We start from the raw sequence: 20,641 nt of genomic DNA, 5'->3' as shown, positions 1-20,641 counted from the left end.
AACAAAAGATGAGTTCCAAGGAGAAGTGCCAAATATGTTATTATTACGCCACCGCCAAATCCACCATAAACCTACCAAAAAGAATCTACTATAATGCACTCTCATATTTTCCACCAGCCAAGACATAAAAGAATGATTGGTCCAGAAAGTAGGATTAATAAATCCCAAACGTGCCATAAGGTACTAGAATTTCTGCAATCTCTAAAAGGTGAAATCAAAGACACTAGTAGGTGTACTTCTAGAATTTGGAGACACAAAATTTAAAGACCAAGAACGCATGTCAGGGTACTGTCCGAACTTGGAAACTAATTTCACGTCAGACATGTGGTCCTGGAAAGATTGCTTTTGAGGTCGTCAAGCACTAGGTCCTCAAAACTATAATTTGAGGTCATCAAGCACAGAACCCTCGAAATTATAATTTTTTCAAAATACCTCCGGCTCGGGGTTTGGAAAGATTGATTTTGAAGTCGTCAAGCACGGGGTCCTGGTTACACCAAATGGCATTACAAGGTATTCGTAATGGCCATAACGCGTCCGAAAAGCTTCTTTGGAATATCTTCTAACTTCATGCATATTTGATAGTATACTGATCGAAGATCAATCTTTGAAAACATTATAGCTCCTCCCAATGGATCCATCAAGTCATCAATCCTTGGAAACAAATACCTTTTCTTGATAGTAACCTTGTTCAATTGTTGATAGTCGGTACACAACAACATATTGTTGTCCTTCTTCTTCAAAAACAAAACTTGTGCGCCCCATGGAGAAACACTCGGTCTGATGAACTGTTTCTGTAGTAGGTCCTCCAACTGTTTCTTCAACTTCGTTAACTCCAACGGTGCCATCCTATAGGAAGCTATAGAGATCAGTCCACTCCTAGGAACCAGATCGATAGCAAACTCTATCTCCCTACCGGGGGTAAACCAAGATTATCATCCGGAAAAACTGCGAAGAAATCCTAAACTACTGGTATACTTTGAATATCTCCTCCATCTTTCTTCTTCAAAGAAGTTAACAACATGAACACTTGAGTTCCATCCTTCAAGAAATTCTTCATCTGATTGACAGTGGTGCTTTTAGTTTCATAACGAGGTTCAACGGGGTTTTTAGGGTCACTAAAGATTACCATTTTGTTAAAACAGTTCAAGAGAACATGGTTATTGGATAACCAATCCACTCCTAAGATGATATCTAATTGGGATAAGGGTATAGATATCAGGTTTACTAAGAAAGTTTTGTTATCTAATACTATGGGACATTGGGAACATACAGTTGACACAATGACAAGTTCGTTTCTGGATGTTGACACGACTAGATCATATGGTAAGGGAACTATAGGTAATTCTAATCAGTTAACAACATCATGAGATATAAATGAATGGGTCACACCCGAATCAAATAATACAGATAAGGAAATCTCATTAACAATACATGTACCATGAATAAGGTCTTCATCATCCTTAACTTCAGCTCCACTCATGGTGAACACTCTTCCTTTGGCCTAAGGTCTGGCCGCTCGAACGTTATTCACTCCTTCCTTTATCAGCTTAGGGAACACAGGCTTGACATGTCCATGCTGGTTGGAGTGGTAGCATATAGGGTAGTTGGCACCTAAATGCTTTCCCTTACACTTCGAGCACCAAGGTGGTATGTTGTTGATAGAGTTCCCAGCTTGAGAACCCTGGTTGTTGATGTTGTTGTATGGCTTGAACAATTTATGTTGATTCCCTGATGGAAATCCATAGGGTTTCTTGTTGTGGTGAAATGGCTTCCCTCTTCCACGACCTTGTCCGAAATTCCTCTAAGGCCCGTAGGAATTTTCTTGAGGAATAGCACTGTTTAGTGTTGCATTCCTTGCTTTCACACATTCCTCACAAAGCTGATATTTGTTGACTAGAGTTGGAAAATCTGGTATCTGTTGATGAACAAACATCACCTTCAAGTCTTGTCTCAGTCCGTCTTCAAACTTAGCACACTTGGACCTTTTGTTTCCAACTTGATTGTAGTGTGGGGCATACCCGTCAAATCTTCAAACATGGAAGCATACTCCCCAATAGGCATGCTCCCCTGCTGTTGATGCAGGAATTCCATTTCTTTCTTTATCCTCATGTAAGCAGGAAAGAACTTCAGTAGAAACCTCTCCTTAAAAGTTGCTCAATTTACAACTTGGTGTTCATGTTCCATCCGGCGTTGGGTAAACTCCTACCAGTTTTCAGCCTCCTTCATCAGCATGTAGGTCGCATAGATGACCTTCTGCTCCTTGGTGCACATCAGTGCCCAAAATATTCTCTCCAACTCTTGGATCTAGTCATTCGCATCATTTGGTACAAAACCTCCTTCAAACTTTAGCGAGTTGCGACGACAAAAATCATCCAATCTTATGTATAGAGTATGCCCTTGTAGCCATGGTTGTTGTTGTTGTTGCTGATTCAATTGATGGAAGTTAACATTCACATTTTGAATTACTGTCGTCATCGCAGCCATGAAATCCAGGTTAGCAGTTCCACGTCCATCCATCTTAAATCTGAGAACAACATATTTGTATGAGTTACTCCTCCAACCGAAAGTACACAAGATTTGTATCTCCGATCGAAAATTACAAAATAAACAAACAATCAAACAAAGTCACACAAGAAAACATGTAAGGCCATGCCCCAGGCTGGATAGGATTGAATATGCTCTGATACCACTTAATGTAACGCCCCGAAAATCACTTCATAAATAATGTAATTAATCTCTTAGAAAAAGGGGTAAAAACAATTTTCTTTGTTATGTAATATATAAATTACAAATGGTTTTCCTTATATCCATTCCTTTTTCAAGACGTTACATTTTTTATAAACTGCAGAAAGTAAATAACTGATACCTAATGGTAATTTAAAATGGTACAACACTTTTTTGAATGCTTTTCATTATAAAAGACTTGAATCGGCAACATAATACAAAATACAAAATACAAGACTTAAAGACTTAAAGGATTGAATATGCTTTTCATTACAAAATACAAGGCGAAATCTAATCATCGCCTAAACTGAAAACTGTAAAGTAAAAATAGGTACAAAATAACTACAAAAGTACCCTATACAGGTATCCCTATTTCAAAAAGAAAAAGAAGAGAAGCAGCTCCTAGCGGCTAACTACAAGATTACCGGGGGTACTAGAGCCCTTGCTCAGATCCTCCTTAGGCTCTAAGTCCGATGAGAGGTCTATTAACTCTACAGAGTCCTCAATGCAGGCTAACTCCACATAGTCGACGTCGTCGTCAACCTCCATCTCCACCACCATGTCAAAGTCGGAAACACCGAGTCCTAATCCTCGCCCTATCAAATGCCAGCTGCTCTGGCAGGGCACTCATATCGTCCCTCCTTGATCCCATAGAGCTTGTCTCATCCTCCAACTCATCCGCCTCCATGACGGTCCTGCAACATTGCTGGCCTTGGCGGCCTCTTCAACATCTTCTTATGATCGCCTCCCTCTTCCCAGATTCGGGGAAGAATGGTGATCACAAGGTCCCTCGGAGATCCGGGGTCTGACAACAACTGTTCTACACAGAGTCGTAGACTGGGTAGATGGATCAGCGGGTACGAGACTCCTGCACAATAAGGTGAAGGAATTCTCTCTGACGGCATGGTGTAATAGAAACCCCATAATGGAGCCGTCACACACAAGCTCCAGCTCTAGGTCACAAGGGCCGATGTAGGTGTATCGCTCTTCATAAACTCTCTGAGTCCCCTTCTGAGACATCATGAATCGATAATTATGAAACGTTGTTGATCGATCCATATGAACAATGATGTATACAAGTACACCAGAAAGAAAGAGAGGGAGTAAAACATCTAATGAATACTCTTAATTGATGTCATGGAATTACACAGAATATCACACCAAGACAGAAAAGCATATACAGATATAACATGTTATCATACTCGTATGTGTTGATGATGAATGATGCTTGTAACTCAGGGTTTGGGAATAAATATCCATGAGTACAATATATGAATGCTATGTTTGGTTCATTCATCCTTACGCCAATATCCTCCCAATAAACAATTCAAAAATAACTGAGAGTTCAGGTCCCATAACAAGTCGATTTGAACGCACCAAATTCATTCATCGCAAGGATATGTGATTGATCTATTCCAAGGAAACTGTCCATTTTAGGACGGTATCGTATCAAACACTTACTGAGCATCCCTTTCATCGATCCTGATTGCAAAAAGGGTTTGTTAGAGATTGTCTAGTTGGCACTGCGAAAACTATATGATCCAACAGAATACCTCATCAAGGAATACAGGGGACTCGTCTAACCTAGACCCTCCCTCAAGGCTTTGTTAATGCATCACCGACTCTCTCAAAATCTCGGGGCTGGTTCATCTCCCGAAATTTTCCTCTCCATTACTTTATTATTCACAATGAATATTCACACTAACCGAAGTTAGCATATTAAATCTTTCAATCATTCTTTTATAACGATCGGCCCAACCTAAGACATCTCCCATCGGGAATGCTTCTAGTGGGACCCGATCTTAACAATTTATGCAATAGAGAAAAACTTCATCTCCACTATGCACCATCACTGAATCACCCTGGATGGCTCAATGGCCAAGCCTCTTATGGTCTGATGATCTCGTTGTGTGGGAATAACATAACGTTTTCGGGCCTCACCCTTAACAATGTAATTTTTAGCACTTATTACTTTGGTTATGATGAATTTCTTGTACAAACTCCAAAGAATCTAGTGTAATTGTTCTTTCTTACGATGTTTGCATATTTGAGGTACATTATCCCCAATGAATGAGTTTTATAGGTTTCATTGGAGAGGAATGGGATTGAGGAAACTGGAAATTGAAGAAAAATGAAACCTTGATAGAAAGGTTATCATTGGACTCTCGCCTAAGCGAGAGCTGGCGCTCAAACAAAAAACAAGCCAATCCTCTTGGAGACCTCTCGCTCAAGTGAGGTCTGGCGCTCAAGCGATAAAAATAAGTCAATCCTCTTGGAGGACTCTCGCTCAAGTGAGGTCTGGTGCTCCAGCAATAAAAGCAAGCCAATCCTCCTGGAGACCTCTCGCCCAAGCGAGAGTTGGCGGTTAAGCGATACAAGCTTGAAAACAAGCTAATTCTCCTATCTTAAGGAAAGGTTTCCTCACACAAATTTTCACCCCTAATGAGGTGAATCCTATATTTCAACACATGTTTTTAGGTCTTGAGATTAATCCAACAGTTGATACATATAAGCAACTAGAATAGTTATTTGGGTAATGTTCATCCATGGATAACCATAGCATTACTCCACACATAGACATAACTTAAATGATATGGCTTAAGAAACCACACGTACTTAATCCAAACAAACATACAATTGATTAAGTACAAGATTTCTTAATACCCAAGACAACTCCTAAACTTTTGAGGGAGTTTAGGAGATCTTGATGTCATATCCTCATAACACTGTCTCATGATGTTTTCTCCCTCAGTGGAGTGTTTCATGCAAATTGTTTCCTCTACTTCAGGTGAAAGTAAGGTGTTCGGTCTCGTCTCGATATCTTCATCACGACAACAACCAATATAAACAATAATTAGAATACTTGATAATTACAATTCTTACATAGTGACACTTTATGCAAAAATATAACTTTTAATCAAATATGGTCTTAATCACTTTCATCCATCTGATTCAAGATTAAATATTCTTGAATCATCCTTTATCATTGAAAGTCTTAAAATAAAACAACACTTTAAAATAAAACTTTAACAAACCTTGTACTTTTGAAGTAAGACGTTCTTACGGATCAACATCTTAAAGTAAGATTATTAAGTTAAACTTACCATTTTAAAGTAAACCAACTTAAATAAAAATCAACACTTTAATTAATACTTTTTAAATCACACTTACCACTTCAAGGTAAGCTAACTTATCCAAAGTCAACACTTTTAAATCAAGATTTTTGAAGTCAAACTTACCACTTTAAAGTAAGCTTATCTTAACAACGTCCACAATTTCACTAATTTACTATCCAAAACTTCATAACACTTTGACTTTATTAAGTCAAGACTTTAATAAGTCTCTTTTATCCCAAATCATTACTTTAACTTGGAAGTCAAAGGATAACATTTACTAATTAAACCATTAACACATAATATTTTAAAACAACACTTTTTCAACAAAAACTCATCATTTTCCTTAATATTATTCACAACTACACCAATGTCCCAAAGGGTGTCATCCAACAACATTTCATTTTAGCTAATCACATGGCTTTTTAGTGTTGATAACACATCCATTAAGCACACTAACAACACTACTTTAACACTTTAAAACACACTTAAACTCATAAACATTTTGAATTTCAAAAATAGAAAATAATTATTTTCTATACACATAAAGGCCACGATTTTTAGGCCAAATGGCAAGGAAAAGTTTTGGTTTTTCAACTTGTCATTGAACACATTAAAGATTCATTTGATGTACAAATCATCACCTTTAAACACATTCAAACACTAACATTAAATTTTTCCAGCATTAAAACAGAAAAATAAATTATTCTAAACTTATCGAAGGATATAATTTTTCAATCCAAAAACAAAGGAAAATTGTCAAGTTTTACATATGTCAAAAAATCCTTAAAGGTTCACTTGAATTCACTATCATCCCTTTTAACCATGACCAACAAAAATTCTTAAAAAAAACATAAACTCAACCCCATGAATAATATACTAAGAGATGATAAGTATCTCATAGTGTAGGTGTGAGAGATGGAGAAGAGAAGAAGAGAATACCTTGCACTTTTTAGAAGGTTTTTAGCTTAAAAAGAGAAAGTGGGGTGGAGGGTATTTATAGGAGTGCCATCCTCCCCAATAATTCTGATTTTTTGGAAGAAAATCTTATTTTTAGATTGCCTAGGTAGAGGTGCTAATGAATGGTGGTGACAGGAGGATAGGTAAGTAGATAGTGAGATATGGAAAGATTTTCTTTTACTTGATTGACAAGCAATTGACTAATGATGCGACCAATACTCTGAATTGATTGATGTGACGAGATTTCACGATTAACGTCTTGCCCGAGTATTTTTGGGTAACTTCGTCTGGGGATGCACAATCTCCCAATTTAAGCTTTTCTCCCGAAACGCCTAAACTTGAATTTGGAGGTGAAAAATATCAAGAGATGGGTTACGGACAAACATGTGTCTATTTTAACTTGAAATAATATTTCGAAGTGAATGACGAAACATAATTCGATTCTGAGTTGCATAACTAAAAATCACGTTTTTCTCTAGGTGAAACTGAGCAAAATGGCCCGAAATCATCTCAAAGATTTTTATTCTCCAAAAATATTGAAAAATTAAGGAAAGCAAGAAAATCTTAATACAAGACTAAAACTCAACTGAGGTATGGCCTAAATTATTGCTGATTAATTTCTAGAATTAATCCATTAATAGTTAATTAATGAATTAAATGTGAACGGGGGAAAAAACATGTTGTTACAATCGACTTTGTGGTATAGTTCAAACTTAGATACTAGATTCATCTTCAAGTCCACTTCGATACAGATGTGAGTAAACTTACCTCTCTTAGTAAGCACATTTCTAGTGTTAATGTCACCTTTGTTATGAAGAGTAGCCTCATCCACCTTGACAAAACGCCCCAGGGAGCATCCAATCTTTCTTAATATCATAGTGTTATAGTATTCAATGGAAAAACCAAGAACCCTTATCCACAAACAATGTCATTACTACTAGGATTAAGTTTTGATTGTCATTGTTGAACAATAAGGTAATGCCCCAGGGTCATCCATGGACCGCCATCGAAAACAATTCGAAAGTCACTCCATTCCGCAATCTGAATCAGGAAGAAGTCATTCTCTAGGTCAATCACTTTCATCACCCCCACAGGTTGCCAAAACTTCAAAAGCCTAGTCTTAAGGAATCGGAGGCCTACTCTTCTACCCAGCAACTTCACAATAATAGACTTCTTCCATGGCATACAAGCCTCTTTTTTCTCTGGTTTAGTGATATGAACCACTGGACATAGGGGGTTCACTTCAACTGTATCATGATCCTGCAAGCTTCCCTCATCTAGTGGGGTGCCATCTTTTGCATTTGATTATGACTCTGAGCCAAAACACTCAAAAATGATGTTGGCTTCCTCGTCTTCTTCCATCTTGTTCGTCAACCCATTTACCCCTACGCCCATGCAAATGTATTTGAAAGATATCACACTCCTTTTCATGGTTAGGCTTGAGGTAGTCTCAAAAGCTTCCTTCCCTAAACCCATGGTTGCATCCACTGTTGGGGGATCTTTGTTGCCGATGGACGTGTTATTGTAGGCTATTGCCTTCGTCTTTGCTTTTTTTAGTGCTCCTTGCTTTTTGATCTTCTTCTTCTCAAGTGGAGAGAACGGGAAGTTTCATCATGGTACTTTTCCCCTTTACTATGTAACTAATGGGGCTTGTCTTAACTGGATGGGGATCACTTGTCCTAGGAACCTATATCTTTTCTTATCATGTCCATTAAAATATTGACAAGTGGAAAATAATTTAACTTTTTTCTCTGAACCACATTATTATATTCTCTTCATTAAGGTTATGCCCTTACACTTTCTCACTAATTACAAAATCATCACACTCCATACTTTCGTTTCTCTTTCTCCTTCCTCTTTCTCTCTCTTTACATTTTGTTGAGCAACAACAATTGTGACATATCTCTCACTTTGTTACCATTCTTTAAATCATTGTCCTCTTATTTCCTTTATATTGTTCAAACGACACTCTTCCTCTCCACTCAACCTTTCTCAAATTACATGTCCTTTCACAAAATTATCTACTTTTTTTATCTCAAATCTCATTCCCCTCATTTCTAGGGTTTTACTAATTACCGTTTCTTTAAATCTTTAAAATTTAGTGTTTTAATTGAAATGAAAGTGTTTTTATAAGGTTAAAATGAACATGACTTTATGAGGTTGTTGCTTTAATTTCTGAAAGAAATGAGAGCTAAGAGTATAGTTTGAAGAATGTGAAGGAAATGAGAGAGGAAAGTGATTTAAAGAATGGTAGCAATACGGTGAGAGGATATATCACCATTGTTGCTCTCCAAAAAGTTGAGAGAGAAAGAGGAAGGAGAAAGAGAAATGAAAGAATGGAGTGTAGTGATTTTGTAATTAATAAGAAAGTGAAAAGGCATAACCTTAATGAATAGAGTATAATAATGTGGTTCAAAAATTAATTAAATTATTTTTCACATATCAATATCTTAATGGACGGGACAGGAAAAGAGACACAATTGGACAGTTGGTCCCATCCTCCTTAACTTTACTTGAGTGTGTATGTATTAAATAATCAGCAATTCACACCAGTTATCTATATGTAAATAATCATCCATCTAAATTAAGTTTAGTTAAGTTGAAAATTATTAATTTATACTTAATTATTGATAAATGCAATGCTACCACCCTTCCATGTTAGCCTTATATATTGCAGATATTTTGTCTAACTGAAAAGCTCATTTAAGCCAAGAAGTTAAGTTGTTTAATATATGTATGTTTTTTTTCTAATTGAAATTGAAACATTCAAAATTTCTGTTATTTTATATAATCGACTAAAATTAAAAATAAAATTTGAATGGACAGTTCAATATCATATATAATATTAATGTATTGAAAAATATTCATCGATAATAGTTTCATATATTTCTATTTCCACCAACTTTACTTGAACATTACAATTATCAAACAATTAGTTAAAATGACTATCTTTTCAAAGCTGGCGACAAGCTTGCAAAACATCAACCGGAAGGTAAGTTAGTGGACGACTTTATTACAATATCCTACACACAAATAGTAAATTTAAAAAGAGAAAAGGGTGCATGCACTATCTTGTAGAATTTTTTTACACTCTTATTACATTATTTATAATTTTTATTTTCATTAACTTTTAAATAAAAATAATATAAATGAATTGTAGATGATACACTTAGTACATATAAAAAAAATTTGTCAATATTATACTCATTTAAAAAACACCACCGTCGATACATATGTATGACTCATGCAAAGTTATACAAGTAATTGGTGTATGTAATCTGTATTCATAAAATCAAACATTATATTAAGTGTTAAGATAATGTAGTACTCTACAAATTCTATGAGACATATTTATACAAAACCAAATTTACCAAACTATCCTTAGAATTTTAGGAACACATAACTATGACGGTATTTGAACCATATTTAAGCAATTTTAAAGCGTAACTAAGTCTTTGGTCATTCAAACACTCTTCAATCATTAGACTTTTCAAGACTCTCATGCACAGGAGAATGGAGTACTTTCCATGAACATGAGATGTGGTCTCAAATGTTTATTTTATTTGAGTTTATCTGGAGTTTATTTTTATCTATTAGTTATTATTTGAGTTTATCATCTTATTAACATTGATTTCATCTTTTTCAACTTTGACTTTATGCCCTTGCAACTAATGGGTCGAAACTATTTTGTATAGTAGCTGCAGTTCCAAATTTTCTCTTACCCTTTGCCTCTCTAGTTCCACTCCTTGTGACGTTTTCCTTTTATTTGTTGGCCGAAAATTCTCCACAGGGTTACAATCATCATTAAAATTGATATCTTCATCGGAATCAGCATTATACTGCATGGATGGAGATCATCTGTCTTCAACGGTGTCTCATTCTTTGCTCTATTCAATTAAATATTAACACGTGGATGAAATAAAAAAACTTAAAAACAAGAAGCAATAAAATTGAGCACTCTGATTGGTTCGGGACGTGGAGTGAAACACCATATGACACATGTAATCTCCATTGGTATGACATATTTATAGGAATACTGCTGGCACTTGATTCACTAGGTACCCCCATAGCTAGATTATAAACTTATTGCCAATGCATCTCCAAATATGAATTTCGGTTCTTCATGAAATTGCAAGCTTGCCTATCAAAACCTATTATAGGCTGAATTAACATACCATAAAAGTAAAATAAATAAATAAGAGTTGGACAATCCAAATTACACCAAATTACAATCAGAGGCTTAAAAAACTAACTTTAAACAATACTAACCCCTTATCTTAGCATCTCACGATGCCCCATCAGCTACAATTGCTATGGTTTTCAGATTGCATCCCAGGTCTGTTTTTTATTCACCAATTGGGTCGAAAGACTCCAATTAGTTCTCATTTTATCCATCCTTTTATTTAATTATTTTTGGGTATTGATTGGTGCAATTATTGAATTCAACGCTTATTTAATCTCATGGCTTACTTCCATATTGAACTCCTGGTTTACCAAGCTTACAATTTTGAGCCATATAACAATCTAGTAAGGTTTTGGTATTACTTGAACCACAATGTGCTAATTTTTTAATACTTTCTTTGATAGCGATATGTTGCAATGCACTAATGAGGATACCGTATAAGTATGAATGGACAGAGTGCTAACCTTCATCTAGTCATAATTGTCTCAAAAAATTCTAAAATCCATTTCAAAAACATTATTTTCCAATATTGGAAATATAGAGTATTTTCTTTATTTTGTTAGTGTCGCGTCTCAATTTTCGGTTGCACGACCTCTTAGAGTCGCCATTATATTTTTTAGTCAAAAATTTAGAAAAATCTTTTGGCCCAAAAACATTGGACCTTGGACTTTGATATCCAAGTTTGAAATTTGGTTACAGACTAGGGAAGGTATTAGCATGTAGTATTAAATTTATGTTATTATTATTACTAAATAAATAAAATATTTTTGTTTATTATTGTGTCTCACAAGATGTGATCTTGCTACTACGTATCCATTTTTGGGAATCAAGACTACGTAGTTCTTTGCGTAGAAAAATATTTATTGGTTGAGTTGATTTTAATATTTTTAGAAAAAAGTGGTGTTAAATCTCGACCAATATTCTTATTAATATGAGTGAAGTACAACTCATATGTTGGATATCATGTCTCATATTAGAGATTGGTTAAGATATTATCACATTCATTTAAAATATTTTTAGATTTATTTAAAAAATACATTGTAGCAATTATCCCTAAATTTTAAGAAAGTGAAGTGCAATCCAAGTATCTGTCATCGCATCATACCCTAAACTTTAGGATAATTGTTACTTTAGCTATATAAAAAAGTTTTTTTTCATTTTTGTTTACTAAAAAAGTTTTCATTTTTTTTAATTTTTATTATTTACATTTTTTGGCAATGTGATAAAAAATAAATCACAAATAAATTTATGCCAAATTTTTAGAAAAGGTTTGTAAAGTATTGCTATATAAAAGAATCATTTTGTTATTAGTTATTTATTTCATAAAAAAATCATATTGTTAATTTTATTTATGTTTATGTTGCATTACTGCATAAAATAATTAATGAAATTATTTATGAACTACTTACAAAATAAATTATTTATGAACTACTTACAAAATAAATTATTTTTGTACATTTAAACAATATTGTATTGCTAAACTAATAAATGGATGAATAAAATAGGTAAAATTGTACCTGATTGGCTTCAAATTTTAAATTTTGCAGTGGTGGAGATAGAATCAATATGTGGCCATTTGGAAGATCACGGGACACGTGTCAAAATGTAGTTGGTCAGAAACTGTAAGCCAGGTAGGGTTGGAAACGTGGCGACGTACGGTTGGCAGAGTGAGAGGGTGCACGAAGGCAAGCTGTGGAATCGTCCACACTAGATGACGTGTTCCCATGGGTTGAATGTTCTGCTGCGACACGGTGCATCATAGCTGAGATGTGTTTTGCAATCGGATTGGCTTATCTTGAAGTCAATGTGGAGGCGTGAATAGTATGTTGAATCAATGACATGATTTAACCACAAAGCAGGAGCATTGAGCGGTCAGTGAGCGCGCCTGTACCGGATTGTAGCACCTGCACACAAAGGGTGTTCCCTCTTTATTTTTTCAGTATTTTAAGTGTATTTTCAGTGTTCACAGTGTGATATGTTACTAACCTAAAGCCCTATATCTATACTAAAATTAAACTACCTGTTCCACCATGAAGTAATCCAAGTCATGTGAGGCTCGTTTAGAGTCTCCCAACATGCTCGCCCAGCATCCTGGCAAACTAGGGGCAACTGTTCCTACCCGGTGATCCAAAAGGCCAACATGCTTGGTCGTAAAGGTAGGTCTCGCGTGATTGGCCCACAAGAGTTGACCTTGGAGACACTTCCTGGCATGCCGTCTGTACCTCACCAACCCACCTGCCAACACAACAGGCAGACTGCAAAACAGCTACCAAACCGGCCATAGGCTAAAAGACAAGGTAGCACAAAGTACGGCTCTGGCAGGCCGCCTAACACAGAAAAAGCAGCCCCCGACAATACTCTTGGTCGGCTACGTACTACACTACCTGCCAGGAGCCCAAAGTCAACTTTCCCCCTATAAATAGAAGTCTCTACCAACAAGAAGTATTCTAATCTCTCTACTCTCTAGTATTACTTACTCTATTGCTCTCTCCTCATATTCTCATATTCCCATACACTTCACCCAAGTTCATATACTGACTTGATCGTCGGAGAACCTTTTCAGGTACCTCCACCGGTGGGTCCAGCTCTTTCACATCATCCTGCTACAGTGACATTCTTCCTCATCTTCATCCTCTGCAACCGATCAACTACCGTTCCTTACCTTTGTGTTCTAGGAAAGAACATTGGCGCCGTCTGTGGGGACCCTCACCATGGTGACTATCAGAAACCGAGCTCTATCTACCAGCCAAGTTGACCCTGCCCCAAGTACCCTTCCCCCACCAAGACAACCATCCCATCAAGCCAGCCGAAGTCATCATACCTAGAACAACAACCAACCACCCAACACCTCCTCCAAATGCTAGAACGCCAAGAGCAGCTCATCCAGCAATAGGCCGACATAATAAAAGAACTTCACCAATCTAAGACAAACCCTGGAGATCACTCAGAGCGTCCTATTCACGAAAGTAACCGTGAGGAGTCAGCGAGCGAATCCCACCTACTATCCCAACCAATCCCACACCACTCCTGCGGTGCTCAACATCCCTTTACACCTACCATTATGGCCTACCCATTACCCTCACACTTCACCCGCCCCACAAATATGGACCAGTCTGATGGTACAGTGGACCCCCAGGATCACCTTGACGCTTTCAAGGCTTCCATGTTATTTCACGAGGCGACCGACCCAATTATGTGCAGAGCTTTCCCCCTGACTCTAAAAAAGGCAGCTCTACAATGGTTCACTCGCTTGGCTCCAAACAACATCAGCACATGGGAGACTCTGGCTTTAGCCTTCAACACAAGATTCACAGCAAGCAAAGAGCAACCGAGGTCGTCGTACACGCTGTCTGGCATTCGCCAAGGACCTAATGAATCCATCCAGGCGTATCTAGATCGGTTTAATACCGAGGCCATGAAGGTACATACTTTGAGCCCGGAGGGCGCAGTGCACGTCCTCGTTATGGGACTTCAAGAAGGTCTCTTCCGCACAGAGCTAGCCAAGTACACCGATCTTACATTGGAAGACCTCCGCTCCAAAGCCCAACAATTCACCAATTTGGAAGAAACCCACCATATCCACACCCACACCGAGCCCCAAATACATCACCCCTCACGGGAAGCCAAACAACCAAGACTCCACGACCCCCCCCACGACCTACCCTCACAACCCAAAAAGGCCAAATACTCCACCTACACCCCTTTGAACGCCAGCCGCTCAAGAATTTTCAAGCGGGTAGGCACCATACAGACAACCGAAGGCCGAGGAGCCCAGTTGACATTAAAACTATTTCATGAGGCTTTGCCGTCGGAGGCACCTCCAGGGCCGCCCAGAAGAGGTATGTGCGGGAGGTAATGCATGTCGCCGCCAGGAGCTCCCAGCAAAGACAGAGCTACAGTTCAGCGCCCCCTATTATATTCGACGACCGTGATTATGAAGGTGTCGTCCGAGGGCACGATGACCCCCTCGTTATCACTGCCAAGCTCAATAATAAGAAGGTTAGCCGCCTATTCATTGATCAGGGTAGCTCAGCTGACATTATCTTTCAGGATTTGTTTGAGAAAATGGAACTCCATGACCGCGATCTCCTGCCATATGATGGGCAATTGGTCGGATTTTCCGGTCAAGGAATTACCCCCACGGGGTACGTGGAGATTTGGCTAATGATCGGCGACCACCCTTTGAGTAGGACGATCCATACAAAATTCTTGGTGGTCTAGTGCGATTCAGCGTACAACGCCATTATTGGTCGACCAACTTTGAACAAGCTTAAAGCAATCGTCTCTACACCCCATCTATGCATGAAGTTCCTCTCAAGCAACCTCCAAATCTACACAGTGAAAGGGGATCAGCACTCAGCTCGCAATTGCTACTAGATGAGCCTCCGCCCCCACTTCAGCAAACAGCACGCACACCCCTCCAAAAGACCTCGGGGCGTGCATATGGTAGAACTGGATGTCCGGGCGGATGAAGGAGATTTTCGACCACAGCCAGAGGGGGAAAAAACAACTTTGCAATTGGGTCAATCCTCAGGGCAGGTGGTCTATCTTGGCAACACCTTTCCGCCAAGTCAAAGGTTGAAGCTGGAGGCATCTTTGAAGGCACACCGGGACCTCTTCGCCTGGTCAGCAGCAGACATGCCTAGTATAGATCCTTCCTTTGTCTGCCACCGGCTAACGGCAAAAAAAGTACACCAAAACTTCACTAGTTTTGTAATTATTCAAAAAAAGTACACCAAGATTGTAATTTTTTAGTTAAGGTGCGATATTGAAGTGAATTTTCCTTTTACAATTGTTTCACGATTTACAATTTATAGTTACATTAGTTGTTTTTTTCCTCTCTCCTAATTTCCCATAATTACACTAAATGCAATTAAGTGCAATCACTATTAAAACACTAGGCATGATGAATATTTAAGGACACTTTTTTCTCAATAGGATAAACATATGTTGAAGGAATTCTTTGTACTCCAAGAATAATAAAGGAGAAAACGATGTATGATGTGTTAGTGGAAGAGATTTTTACACTGTCAATGTATCATCCGCCATGTATATTTAATTATTATTGACATTTAAATATAAGTAATATAAATAAATGGTAAATAATATATTGATTGTGTATAAAATTTTACACTCACATTTCATAAATATTACACTCTAAATATAAAGAGTCACAAAATTGTTATTATATTTTCCAATTTATACAAAAAGGGCCAATTATTGGCAGTAGAGAAGAATTGGCAGAAGAATTGAATTCCTAATCTATATATTAATGATTATCCATGTGCTGTTTTCTCTGAATGCTACATTGACTAAGGAAGTGTCCATGGACCCTGGTTCTGGCCAAGATGTGCATTGCATTAAATACTATATATAAAGCAAACGTCATTGTTGTTGTCCTCACTTGTGGCAGTTGGTTTGACCAATGACCCTTTTACAGAACTAGGCCCATGCAGAAATGTTCAAACAATTGACCAGAAATCATGGATGATTGGCTGTCCTTGGCATAATACCATCACCTACATTCCTTTCCTGCAACAAGCCAGTGACACCATTTCTATTTTCAGAAATTAAATTTGAAAGGCCAACAACTGATGACATTGTACACAGGATACAGAGTATTTTTTGATCGGTTGAAGTGGTTAGAGGAAATATAAATAAATGAGTGTATTGGAATATAAAACATGTTTAAAAGGTTTTTTTGGTGCATTATTTATCCATTATTCACTTGTGTTAATTCACTTGTGTTAATGGTAATGGACTTTTAATATATATACAGCGTAGAAACATTAGCTCTCAGGACACATCCATTAAACTACACTACAATACAATTGAATTTTTAAAAAATAAAAAAAGGCTGTTGTTCACCATGAGTTTTTCTTTGATATGGAGGAGGTTCGTTGGAAGCTGGATCTCTATGTTAAATCTATTCAAGAGCCGACACTGCCTTAGGTGGATATTTGAAAAGGGACTCTCTAGTCAGTATATTATTTGCTTTTAGAGAGAGAACATAGAAGAAGAGTAAGTCTTCCTTATGAATGACTTCACTTATTTATAGTGAGGTGGAGTGATCTACACTCCTAAAGATGGTCTATCATTATCACATAGGCATGACTTTATCCTTTCTCGGGATGGCAGCGTTGTAGATTTGGAATACCTTTGTTGTGTGAGCAATATGAATTTGTACTACTTAGGCGGCACAACCTAGCCTTTGGCGTGAAGGAAGGTTCTCTTATTTCAAAGGTGCTGACTTGACCATGTCTTATCGCTAACATCATTTTGCATAGCTAGGCCATCCGACTGAGCATGATCGACAGTCTTGTTAACCATATCTTGCAGGAGCACATATGTTGTCCCACAACTTGTGTCACTGTATGTACCATTAGCCTATGAATGATTGAAAAAATGATTTGAAGTTAAAAAATTAATAATTAATCATTTTCTAACCAATCACATTTGATGGTACATGTAGTGAATTGGGTATTGACCGATCCTCGCAATCATATCTTGGTATGTGTTCTACTCCGGGTATATACGGGCTATCCTCCATCTGCCCCGAGCATCCTATACAACATCCCACATATCCTCGTTACTCGCCTCAGATGGGTCTACTTGTGGCAGATGCCATAAATGCTCCTAACGCAATATTAATACCTCTGACCCAATATTTAATGCACCTCTGACCCTGCCATTAATGCGCCGTTGGTTCGCCTTTAATGTCAGATAACAGACCACCTGCCACGCTGCCTGCACATTCTGCTTGCCCCCGACAATTCGATAAGAGCAAATCCACATGACAAGCAAGGACGACCAAAGTACATCCATTATACCCGTTAGATGTTGACAAATGACCATGTGTCATCTCAACATTTCCTAAACTCTAGAAATAGTAGAGACTAGATAGAGAGTATAATTGATTATCATTCCCTCATTTATTGCTACTCTTATTGCTAGTTACTCTAACTTATCTCTTATTTACTCCCCTTATCTCTCTAGAATACATAACTAACTTGATCATCGGAGAACCTTTTCAGGTACCTCCCCCGATGGGTCCAGATAATACTTCGACCAAGCTTTCTGATCTCTTGCGTCCATCACCGACCATTCCTCATCCATCACCGACCATTCCTAATCCATCACTAATCACTCCTTCCTAATACTAAAGAACATTGGTGCCGTCTATGGCTTACCTACAACATGGTGACCACCCGTAACCAAGCTCAACCACCTAGCCAAGCAGAACCTCTCAACACAAATATTCTCCCAAATCATGACACTCATTCTTTTAACCCTCCAGCACTAGTACAACCATCTCAGCAGACCATTCAAAGTCATCCCCCCAACCCCACCCCAGAAGCACCCACTACCCAGCAACTCCTACACATGATCCAAACTCAAGGCCAAATCATCCAACAACAAGCCCAGCTACTAGCCGAGCTTCGCCAACACAGACCCGAACCCAGTAACAGACACTCGCAACCAGTTTTCGATGAGCTCTCCGCAGAATCCGTTGAAGCTTCCAGGCTAGTAGCTCCCCCAAACACAAAAATCACCCAGATAACACATCCCTCCAACCATAGTTCCTCACGAGCAAGACACCCTTTCACTAAAGCAATCATGTCTTCCCTACTCCCCAAACATCTAACCCGCCCAAACAACATTGACCAGTATGATGGAACAAGTGACCCACAAGATCACTTAGATGCCTTTGAAGCCTCAATGCTCTTCCACGGGGCAACTGACCCTATCATGTACCGAGCCTTTCCTCTCACTCTGAAACGCGCTGCCTTACAGTGGTCTACACAGATGACACCAAACTGTATTGATCAATGGGCCACTCTCGCCAACGGATTCAACATCCGGTTCACATCAAGCAAATAACTACCCCGTTCTTCATACACCCTGTCCGGTATACGGCAGGAGTCACATGAACTCCTCTAGGTTTATCTAGACAGATTTAGCGCGGAGGCTATGAAAGTACGCATCTTAAGCCCGTAAATGGCATTGCATATCTTGGTAATAGGATTGCAGGACAACCACTTCAGACAGGATTTGGCTAAGTACTTAGATCTCACAATGGAAGAACTTTGATCCAAAGCCCAACAGTTCATTAATCTACAGGAAACTCATCCTAACCGCCCACCATCCGAACATAGAGAATACACATTCCCCTCACGAGAAGCCAAATGGCCAAAAACACACGAACACCCTCGAGATGAACCACCCAGACAGCCCAAAAAAACCCACATACACCTCCTACACTCCTCTTAACACCAGTTGCACCAGAATCCTGCAAGAAGTTATGGCCACCCATTTAGTCCATCTCCCCAAACCTAACCCGAGCAAAAATCTAGGGACCCAGGACCACTCCAAATACTGTGATTTTCACACCTTCTTTGAACACGTTACAGAAGAGTGTATCCAACTGAGGGACACTATTGAAGACCTGATTCAAGTCAGGCACCTCCAACAATTCATTGCTCGACCACGCCAAGGGCGATCACCACATTCGCGTCGATCTAGTCCCTCTCGGAGACGTTCCCCTCAAAAAGCTAAACAGGAACGCCGCCCGAACAAAGACCGAGGAGACTGATATCGCCCCAACAATCGACGGCAACAAAGTCCAGTGGACATCAACACAATATCAGGCGGATTTGCCGCTGGCGGTACATCCAGGACAACCCAAAAAAGGTATGTTCGGGAAGTCATGCAATCAATTGTCCGGAACTCCCACCCATATCGTGGTCATCAAGAGGCACCCCCGATATCTTTTGGCAATCGTGATTATGAAAGCATTGTTCGCGGTCATGACGATCCCTCGTCATCACTGCCAAAATGAACAATAAGAAGGTGGGGCGCTTGTTTGTCGACCAAGGCATCTCAACAGACATCATGTTTTAAGATTTGTTCACAAAAGTGGAACTCAAAGATAAGGATATGTTACCTTATGATGGACAACTTGTCAGTTTTACTGGGCAGGGGATCACCCCCCAGGGCTATGTTGATATATGGCTTACCATTGGAGAGCAACCCCTAACCCGAACAATTCAAGCTAAATTCCTAGTTTTTGATTGTATCTCGGCCTACAACGCCATCCTCGGGCGACTGTTGAAAGATAATTTTGAGCGATTTTCCCTCTCGACAAATCGTTCCTTAGCAAGGTGCCAACTAGTTGAGAGGTTATTTCTCTCATTTTCGGTGTGATATTTTTATTTGATTAAGTAAGTGAACTCGGTTTTATTCTTTGTTCGCCATCTCGGCTTTGTTGAAATAAATTCCAACGCCGGTATACTGGTTTCAAGAATATTGCAGTTACAACTTACTTCTTAATAATCATATGAATGAGTTATTCCTTCTTTGCCGTATCTCGGCTTTGTTAGAATAAATTCTAACGCCGGTACAATGGTATCGAAACAATCCCTTATTACATAATTATTAAGTACCTTTGAATACCATCTCGATTTTGTGGAATAAATTCCAACACCTGATTAATGGTATTCTAATGTACAAAAGTGATGAATAGTAAATTGTTAGATACAAATAAATAAATAAAGAACAAAGGAATAATAAATTTAAGTGACCTTTAATTATTTACTCCCTTTCGGGTTCATTTTATTAACAAGCGAAACTTGTTCCTTAAGGAAGGTTAGTATTAAAGAAT

The 20,641-nt window shown here is 38.4% G+C and overlaps 1 protein-coding gene across 1 annotated transcript; it reads left to right on the top strand.

The window, feature by feature from the left end:
* On the top strand, nt 14,042–14,836 carry LOC109329335. The gene has a single exon (XM_019563006.1). It carries the CDS (start codon nt 14,042–14,044, stop codon nt 14,834–14,836), a length of 795 nt encoding a protein of 264 aa, XP_019418551.1.

This window comes from Lupinus angustifolius, chromosome LG16, assembly GCF_001865875.1.
Source record: "Lupinus angustifolius cultivar Tanjil chromosome LG16, LupAngTanjil_v1.0, whole genome shotgun sequence".
Taxonomy (NCBI): Eukaryota; Viridiplantae; Streptophyta; class Magnoliopsida; order Fabales; family Fabaceae; genus Lupinus; species Lupinus angustifolius.
The sequence above is the reverse complement of the archived record's forward strand: the minus strand, read 5'-3'. Positions and strand labels throughout refer to the sequence as shown.

Bases quoted from the DNA above. Each gene is read 5' to 3' on its own strand.
- LOC109329335 (XM_019563006.1), top strand. From the start codon at position 14,042: ATGGCCTACCCATTACCCTCACACTTCACCCGCCCCACAAATATGGAC.